At 52.3% G+C, this 9,929-nt stretch overlaps 1 protein-coding gene across 1 annotated transcript; it reads right to left on the reverse strand.

The window, feature by feature from the left end:
* Positions 1 to 4,124: 4,124 nt before the first annotated feature.
* SMIM32 (small integral membrane protein 32) lies at positions 4,125 to 5,746 on the reverse strand. Its single transcript, XM_024995181.2, has one exon. The coding sequence runs from the start codon at positions 5,139 to 5,141 to the stop codon at positions 4,830 to 4,832; it is 312 nt and encodes a 103-aa protein (XP_024850949.1). The 5' UTR covers positions 5,142 to 5,746; the 3' UTR covers positions 4,125 to 4,829.
* Positions 5,747 to 9,929: the final 4,183 nt, after the last annotated feature.

Consider the following 9,929-nt stretch of genomic DNA (forward strand, 5'->3'; position numbering starts at 1 on the left):
TGATTTGTTGTGATTTAGTTCATTCTTAGTCAAGGCAATTCAGAAAGCATATGAATGATATGGTAAAGATCTCAGATTCCCTGCAGAAGAAGGAGTAATTCAAGCAGAAATAGCTAAAGGTACAAACTTAAATTGCATGTTCTTTAGTCTCTGCAGGAGCTGCAATAATAACTGAGGTGTTACACAGATGGAGACAAGAAATGTCAGTTGCTAACAACTTTGTGGATTATCACCTCCAGGAAATGGGCCACTTGGAGGACCGATCAATAAGGAGAGTTCAACTCAATATTTCATCTAATACAAGTTTAGTTTACGGCAGAAAATCAAAAGTGAAGTGTTCAGATGAAGAACCTACAGGCAAATTTACCTTAATCTCTAGCTCTATCTTTCCATTATATTCCGTTCAACAAATACTTACTCAGTGTCTGTTTTGTGCTTAACATTGTGCTGGGCATTGGGAAAGCAGCCATGAGCAGGCAGATGTTGTCCCTGACATGCAGCTTATATGTTAGTAGGAGGAGAGAATTTAGTCCATGAATTAAAGTTATTTAATAGCTCTGATAAGGGAGCTGATCAGGGGCTGTGAATGAATATAACTGATAGCTGATCTTCTCTGAGAACTCAGGCATATCCATTTTGAGGAAGAGGTATTGAGACCTGAAGAATAGGAAGGCGTTATTAGTTGGATGAGGGAAGGGAGTCAAACACCTTAGGCAGACAGGCCCTAAGGGTCGAAAGGCCACTATGTCTCAAGCATGGAGTACAAGCGAAGTGTGAAGAATTGAGGCTGGAGAGGTTGATGGGGGCCAGAGGAGGCTGCATCTTGGAAGCCAATGTTAGAGTTTTTTAAAAAATACTGAGAACAGGGAGAAACTTGGGGTGGAAGCTGGGGCTGGAGGCAGATACTGGGATCAGATGTGTGCATTGATTGGAGAGAGGCAAGTGAAGGCTGGACTTTGAATTCAGGTGATACTGGTGGAGGTGGCTGGGGAGTAGATGTAGTAGAGTGGTGTCTAGGAGGTGATGGATTGCATATGGGAAGAAGAGTTTGGGGTCAGGAATGACCACCAGTGTGCATTTTACTTTAGGCAACCAGATGATGGCACAGTTTACTGAGATGGAGAAAACTGGAGGAAGGTGTAACTTACCTGGAAAGGTAAAGAGTTAGTCATGAGGGAAAGCGGTGTCTATTTTTGCTGTCGCAAACACTTCTGAAATGATCATCCTGATTAATAATAATGATAGCTCACATTAAGACCACTTGCTGCTGCTAAGTCGCTCCAGTTGTGTCCGACTCTGTGCGACCCCATAGACAGCAGCCCACCAGGCTCCGCCGTCGCTGGGGTTCTCCAGGCAAGAACACTGGAGTGGGTTGCCATTTCCTTCTCCAATGCGTGAAAGTGAAGTTGCTCAGTCGTGTCTGACTCTTAGCGACCCCATGGACTGCAGCCCACCAGGCTCCTCCATCCATGAGATTTCCCAGGCAAGAGTACTGGAGTGTGTTGCCATTGCCTTCTCCGTAAGACCACTTACAACGTATTAAATATGAGCTGAACACTTTACCTATAGTATCTCCCACAATGCTGAAAATCCCATGAGCCAGGTACAACTATCATCTCCATTTTACAGATAAAGAAGCAGGTTTTCAGAAATCCAGAAGTATGATCGTGGCATAGAGTGGATGGCCAAGGTCAGGTTACCTGGCTCCAAGATTCTTAGACTTACGCTGCTTCACCCTAGCTCCTGACATCTGCAACCACTTCCCCTAATTTCCATCCTACCCACCCTCTTTGCCCCATCAGAGATGTGTTCTCAACCCTCTTGCCTGTTCCCAGTGACTGGTTGTGGCAAAGCTGCCCAAACACCGGTGTCTTGAATCTCATTCCTCTTTTCACCCTGCCAGACCCAGTTCTTCAAATGTAGCTCCAAGGCATCATGGGCTTGGTGAAAGAACAAAGGGCAGGAGGATGTGTGTGTATAGACCGGCCTTCCTGATACCATCTACATGTTCAATTACCACATAATAGTCCACTTAGCTTGCATATCAGCAGAAGACAGACATGAACTCAGCCCGATTCTTTCCAGGGGAGAATCTGGGGTTAGGTTCCCCATGACAAAGGACCCATTACTGCCCAACTAGTCAAACACTAGCCTAGAGATAGGTATGGAATTATTTAGGGTCCCAGTGCTGGCAAAAAAGCAGAACTCAAGTCCAATTCCTCTTACCGATCCTGCTTGATTTCTAGATTCCAGCTCTAAGTAGGTCCAATTATTTAGGCATTTCTTCTGGAAGTATCTATTCAACCCTGTAGATACATCAGAAAGATGGCTTCCAAATTGCCTCCATCTTAGCATTTTTCAGCTTTAACTTCTTGATGCCTTGGGACTGTATTTTATTAAGACATCCCAATAGCCTCCTGGATCACTCTGGCTTCAACTGATTCTGGTCCAAGAACTTCAGGTAGCCTCTAAGCCAGCTGATAGTGCCCCTAAGCCTGGCATTTTTTGTGGGTCAGCTTCTCCCTTAGGCAGCGCTGCCTCAAGCCTGAGGCTCATTTACAACACAGCTAACACTTGAGTGCTAGTGTTAACACTGGTTATGTCATTTGACATTCAACCCTGTAGAGCTAGGTGATATAATCCCATTTCACAGTTGAGGAAACAGACCAGGACAGATTAAGTAATTTGCAGTGCCACACAGCCAGTGAGCAGTAGAACTGGGATTTAAAGCCAGACAGAATCCAGAGCTGATCACTCTGCAAACTGCCTTGAGGTCTATCCATGGGGAGCTGTGGAGGAGGAACATACTATGCTGCACCTGTATTAGTCTTCTACCCCCTCAGCCCCTAGATTAAAGCCGAAGGGTCTCCCATATCAGCAGTGTGTGATTCCATTATGCCAGTCAGGGTTCTCATACCCTCCTTAACATTTATTCCATTTAGTCTTCTCCATAGCCAAGGGTCACACAGATTAGCTGAGTTACCATTACTGTAAGATAGAAAGGTTTGGCTGCATTTCCAAAAACCAAAATGTTGTATGAGGTTATTGTAGAATTAGCTCCATTAGGGCTTGGTTGTTGTTAGCTCTCTAAAATATGGAAGTCAAGCCCAAGACGAACTGTCAGATGCTCATCTCTGCTGCTTCAATGGGATAGGAGCAGGAAGAATCTTGGGCACTTCCAAGGATCCTTCCTTGGGAATGATGAAGGAGGAGAAGTGGTGGTAGGGAGCTCTGGCCTAAGCCTGGAGCTCTAGTAAGTCTTTTCTAAGCCTCAGCTTAGATCCTTACATAAGTTTCAGTGTCCAACAACCCTCACAAAAAGTTTGTAGAATTATGTGCCTGTATGCATTTGCCAGACAAGCATCCTTAGCATTCTTCAGAGTCTCCAAATCTGAGTGACCCCTACATGGCTTGGAACTACTTGATTAAATAATCTACCAAATCTCCTTTTAGTCAAGAGTTCTCTAAGCTCTAGTGCCCTAATGAACTAGGTGACTTCTGAAACTATTTTAAGCTGCCACAAAGAGACTCCCTAGAATTAGGTTAACTTTAATAATGGTCAAGGTTATTACAATTCTTTCTATTCCCTCCCACGTTCTTTGAAATCAGCTCCTCCAAGCTGGGCTTATTCATCCATTGCTTTCCTGCTGTGTTCTCCAGAGCGGGCCTCCTGTCTACTTTAGGAAGAAGTACTGAACAGCTGCCCCCATCACCTGACCCTCAGGCCCCTGCTTCACAAGGTGGTTCTGGTCCAGAAATGACTCCTGGAAGGGCTTAGGCCCAGAGAACCTCTGAGAGCCACAGAGTGGATGCCTGGTGGGAAGAACTGCCCCACAGGGAAGGTCTCCATGGAGCCCTATTACAGGGAGTTTTTTTTTTTTATTTCCACAGCAGATGAGGCAGCAATTCTTCTCTGAGGTTGGCTCTGAAAACACTTGCCCGAGCAAGCAACTGATTGACCCTGGGGAAAGGTGAAGCTGGAGAGGAGCAAATGTCTGTTAAAACTGACTTGGGCCACTTGGAGGTGGGAGGCGGGCTGTGCTTAGGTCAACCTGCTCAGGATCCCCTTTTATGCCCCTTTCCCAAGTGGCGCAACCAATGACCAGAGCATCCTCAGCACTGGGTCTAATTCGGTGAGGTTTTATTGTAGAAATGTGGCCCCTGTTGACCCAGGACACCCTAACCACAGAGTGCTGCAGGTGGAACCCGGTGCCTCTAGACCAGCTTCCCCTTCCCCTGTGCGGGCAAAGAAAACTGGGTTCTCGGACCCGGGCGGCACCCGTTTAAACTCTGCGTCCCCTCACTTCCCACCCCAGGGACGCAGCCTCTGAGGGCCATCATTCCTAAGTCCAGCTGAGTTCACATTCGGATCCTAGTGGGACTCTCCAGTGCCAAAGAGTGGGAAAGGCGGTAGTAGCCGCAAGAAAACGGCCACAGGGCAAGGAGTCCAGACAGGCAGCTCGAACCTAGCTGCGCGCTTGGCTAGCTGCACGCTCCTCTCGCCTGCTCCTTCGGCAAAGTAGGGAAGTCAGCTGGCGGCGAGGAAGGCTCCCTGGTCCGGGCAGATGCGCTGTCTTCAGGAAGGCACCCCGGCTGGTCCCGCTGCCCACGGAAGAAAGCCTCCACCAGGGGAGCAGCACAGTTCCCCGCGACCAGGAGGATGGGGACCCTCTGCAGCCTCCTAACGCCTCCGACTCCCTTGATGCACACGGTGCTGCTCGAGGGCGGGAAGGGTGTGGGGGGGTCAAAGTGCAGTGTTCCCAGGGGCATCAGGTGCACCCTGCCCAGCTCATACCTACTGCTGGTGGCGAGACCCGGACCCGGTGTGGCTACACCGGCCGCATCTTCCAGGGCGCGCGCGCGTCCCGCAGAGAGCGGTCGTGGGGCAGAGCGGCGAAGGCCGAGTGGCGCAGCTGGCAGCCGATAAAGAGGATGACGAGCGCCACGGAGAGCAGCAGCAGGAAGAAGAGCAGTAGGTAGGTGGGCAGGTCGGGCTTGGCGGCCGCACCGTCCCGCATCCCGCGCGCGGTGGCCAGCTCCAGCGGCAAAGCGCCCTCCGCCTTGACCGTGGCTGCCAGCGCCAGCGCGCCGCCTACCGCCGCCTCGGGGCCGCCCGTGGTGTTGAACACGTCGCCGTACATGGCCCGCGGGGCTGCCGACCCCCGGCCGCCTCACTTCGCTTCCATGGTGCGCCCTGCCCGCTTCTCTACGCGCGACCGACCGCAAGCCAGGTGCCTGCGGGACCGCCGGGACTGCGAAGTCCCGGACTGCTTCCTTGCCACCGCACTCAGCTGCCCTCTCTGCGGGGTGGTGGACCCCAGCGCTCCGAGCTGGACGGCTCGGCACCCGCGATCCCCGGACTTTTCAGATCTGTCACCGTCGCCACCCACGGTTCTGAATCATTCACCTGGGTTTACGGCCGTCCTTTCAGTTCAAACCCCAGCTCCGGTGAGCTCCAGGCTCCAGGACACCCCTGGGCTGCGGCGCTGGCGGAGAGAGGTGAGTGGTGCGTGCGGCCGCAGCTCGGGGTTCCTGCTCTGCACCTCCAGACACCAGTGCACCGAAGGCTCAGTCTGGGAGTCCTCCGCGTCCTCCCGCTGCCGAATCTCAGAGCAGTTCTGCAGCCTTGAGTCCCCGCTGAGACACCTGGTGTGCGGCGAGCCTGTCCCCGCTGGCTCCAGCTGCTGCGCTCCAGTCGAGAGCAGGAGACTGAGCTCCGAGGCGGCCCCGCGAGCTCCGGTCCCGGGCAGGGGGCGGGACTGGTGGCGACTGTCCCCGGGGAGCGGCTGCGAACCAATGAGAGCGAGAGAGGACAGGGCTGCGCCTGCCCCCGGCCCGGCCTCACATCACTCACGGAAGGAGGGACACACAGAGAGGGAGGGAGGGAGGAAAAACACAGGGTCACGGAAAGACAGATGGACGAGGAGCAGATTACAGACCTATGAACAGAGACACGCAAAACGGACACAATATGGACAGCAAACCGATTCGGAGACCAGCCTCAGCCACGCATGGACACCTGCTTTCGTCCTTCTCATTCATGGACATTCTCCCTCCAGGCACAGCCCAGTTGGCTCCCAGCCCCAAGACTGAGTAGTTCTGGGAGGGCCAGAAGGCTGAGCGCAAGGGCAGAGGGCTCCCAGATGAGCTGAAGCTGCTTCCTGGGGCCCCGCTCCTCCCCAGTGGAGTGCACATGTGAGCTCACCTTCTCAGCTCACCTGGCCTGCAGTGCTCAGACACAGAGGGCCAGAGGTAGATGTGGCCCACCTGCTTGTAGCAGCCCTGGCAAACGCTTGGTGGCCAGGACAGAGGTGAGGGGTCAGCAGGACCAAGGGGGTGTCCCCTTTCCAGAAGTCCACACTGTTCACCTCCTTTGGAAGTTTTCCAAGCCTCCCAGATTAGAATGGGAACCAGTGCCAGCCACCATGGCCCCTGGGTTCTTCAGAAGCACTGACCGCCCTGGGCTGTCATGGTCTGGCATGGAACGGAAGCAGGCACTTGCCCCCAAGATTCTGAAGGATGCACTCCCTCACCAGTCAGGAGCGATGGTGCCTCCTTCCCTTTCGCACCGGGCACCTCACTTCTCACTTGAATCCTAGCTCCGAGACCCCTACAGGGTGAGCCAAGGGCACAACTCTGTCTCTCTCCCCCATCAAGGGGTACAGGATGTGGGAGAGCTTGGTGAGCACTGGCTGCAGGAACTGGTGGGAAGATGAGTTTATTGTTCCCCTCCCCCCAACTGCACCTCATACCTGCCCCCAGGCTTAATTAACAAGGACTAGTAAGGTGTGCAAGGCTGCCCTTGGCCAGCGCTCATTCCCTTAAAGCCCAGCTCAGCCCAGAGGAAACACCTCTGCAAGCTCTTTGCCTAACATGAAAATTTGTGAGCCTGAGTCCTGACACTACAGAGAGTCTGACTGCTGGCTATGTGAGATGCAGGAGTGCTGCAAGGAGATGCAACCAGTCCATCCTAAAGGAGATCAGTCCTGGGTGTTCATTGGAAGGACTGATGCTGAAGCTGAAACTCTAATATTTTGGCCACCTTATGCGAAGAGTTGACTCATTGGAAAAGACCCTGATGCAGGGAGGGACTGGGGGCAGGAGGAAAAGGGGACGACAGAGGATGAGATGGCTAGATGGCATCACCGACTTGATGGACATGAGTTTGAGTGAACTCTGGGAGTTGGTGATGGACAGGGAGGCCTGGCGTGCTGTGATTCATGGGGTTGCAAGGAGTCAGACACGACTGAGGGACTGAACTGACTGACTGACTGACTGAAGTCCTGACCCTACAGAGCGTGCTGTGTGAGATGCGGGAGTGCTCCAGAGGCCCCCCTATAGTTCCACAGATGGGCCTGTAGGGTGCTTCCCTGGGCACAGAGGGGGATTTTGTGTGGTGTGGGGTGGAGTGGGACCTGGCAGGACTCAGCATGACCCCATCTGCCCTTTACGGTCCTGGGGCACTGCCCAGTGTGCTCCCAGGGCATAGGACCTTAAGCCGCTGTGCCTGGCTTCTGCTTAGCCCAGCTTCTCATTTTCCAGATGGGAAAGCTGGCTCTGAGAGGGGCAAGGCTTTATCCATGTTAGCACAGGGAAGCCTCCACGTAACAGTGTGCAGCAGCCGTGAATGTGGGCTACTCAGGAGAGGGGCAGAGTCCCTTTCTCTGAAGGCCTGAGCCATTTGAGACAGCATTCTATTTGGCCAGCAGGACCCTAGGGACCTTGTGTGAAACCTGAACAAGCCTTCTCAGGGCTGCCGTCAGCCAAGGGGAGAGTCAGCGTGTGGATTAACGGAGAGGGGTTTATCCAGGTGAAGCCCCTGCTGTCAATAACTCCCTGGGTTCTTTGTTTGCTTTTTAAGGTATAACAAAATTATTTTTAGTTGAATATTAATAGATTATTTTTCATTAAAAACTGTGCCTGTCTGAAATATATACAATGAAGGAAAACATCGAAATGTTTTTGGTTTGTAGCCTCAGTTTGTGGTTTGGCCTGGAATTTCCCTCTTGAGTTTGGGGAATCATTCCTAACCCTGCTGACCCTGCTTCCTGTCTACTCTGCCCCCGAGGTCAGGTAAGACAATAGACAGTGGTGGGAAGGCTGTGGCTCAGTCGGGAGGGCCTCAGCAGAAGCAGGGACAGGTTCCTGGTTTTGGACTATAAAGTAAGGGTTTATGGTAGGTGATTTCTGGCTCTGAAATAGTGCTGTGTTCCTCCAGGAAGTGAGCACAGAGCAGGGGGTGTCTGCAAGAGGGTCTGGTGTGGATAGAGAGTCCCCAGGGCTCCATTGCTTGTAGTAGGAGCAGAGAAATCTCTAGAAATGCTCATTTGTCCTCAGAGCTGTGGCTTTTCATCATCATATTGCATTTTGTGGAAGTAACACATGCATGGGCTTGCAGCCTGTGATTGGAGGAGCTGGGACTTGAACCTGGACAGTGGGCTTCTGTGTCCACTCAGTGAACCAGGACTGTGGGCCACCTCCGATTTAGAAGAGTCCTAGCAGCCATGATTCACAGACCTCCTCTTTCCGCAGGCCAAGCACTTGCTCCTCACAGCAACCTGTGCGACAGACATGCTAGCACCTCCATTTCCCCAAGGAGCAGGCTGCAACCTCGAGAAGCGGTGTCACCTTCCGAGGTCACACGGCCGGGTCTGGGCACCAAGGAGCCTCAGACTTGGCAGCTTGTGCTCATCCACTCAGTCTTTTTTTTTTTTTAATGGACTTAGAGTCTGTACTCGTTTTATTTTAATAATTTTATTTATTTATTTATTTTTGGCTGTGCTGGGTCTTCATTGCTGCACGGGTTTTTCTGTAGTTGCAGAGAGCTGGAACTGCCCTCTAGCTGTGGTGTACAGGGTTCTCACCGCAGTGGCTTCTCTTATTGTGGGGCACGAGCTCTAGGTCGCCTGGGCTTCAGTATTTGTAGCCCTCGGTCTCAGTAGCTGTGGCTCCCAGGCTCTAGAGCACAGGCTCAGTAGTAGTTGTGGTGGAGGGCTTTGTTGTTCTGTGGCATGTGGGATCTGCCCATCTCAGGGATCAAACCCGTGTCTCCTGCCTTGACAGGCGGATTCTTTACCACTGAGCCACCAGGAAAGTCCCCACTCAGTCTTAAGCTGCTTTTTCTACTGAGACACTTAGCAGAGAGAGTATGGTCAAACTGCCTTTCCTTTTGGTAAAGTTGGAGGAGGTCTTTTGCCCTTTTGGATGGGGAGGGGGGTCCTTTGGTCCAAAAGTGGGCGCTGTTTCTTTTTGGAAAGATGTTCAGAGCCCTGGGAGGGCGGTCACGTTCCCTGAATATTCCCCAGCAGGAAATGAAACAAGACTGGTGCTGAGTAAATGCAGAGATGAAGTTTACACAGCTTTTTACACAAGCCAGAGCGACCTTCCATTAGGGAGCTTTGTGTACCCATACATTTAAGTCGGGAAAGATTATGAAGGGGCTCGGAAGTAGGCTTTGACAGGCAGAGGTCACAGGGTGGGACCCCGGCAGGACCTCTTCCCCATTATGTGGTCACTGAGTGACACAGGCTCCCTCCCCGCTGGCCTGTCTGCCAAGAGACCAAGAGGCAGTGGTGCCTTTCCTGCCACGCTGGGGCCATTTGCTAGCCATTTAATGGAAACTTGAGAGACTGCAAGCCTTGTAGCCCCAGGATTTCATAAACTGTTTCTCTCCAGCCCTCCGTACCTGGTGAAGCTATTTTTGTTTCTTCCTCTTGCTAGGGGAATTATTATTATAGCACTCAGCATCACCAAGAGGCTGGGGTGAAGATCAAGGCTGAAATGCTGCCGTCTGAAGTTGGAGTTCATTGCTGCCGGTGTGGGTTTCCCTGTGATTACTGCGTGTATTCAGCTGCTGTGGAGTGGCCTCCGCATCCTCCATGAATGCTGGTGAAGCTGTTGCTCACAGACCTTTAATTCTGTCACCCCGG

This window comes from Bos taurus, chromosome 7, assembly GCF_002263795.3.
Source record: "Bos taurus isolate L1 Dominette 01449 registration number 42190680 breed Hereford chromosome 7, ARS-UCD2.0, whole genome shotgun sequence".
Taxonomy (NCBI): domain Eukaryota; kingdom Metazoa; phylum Chordata; class Mammalia; order Artiodactyla; family Bovidae; genus Bos; species Bos taurus.

Coding starts and splice junctions, on each gene's coding strand:
- SMIM32 (XM_024995181.2), bottom strand. CDS start 5,141: ATGTACGGCGACGTGTTCAACACCACGGGCGGCCCCGAGGCGGCGGTA.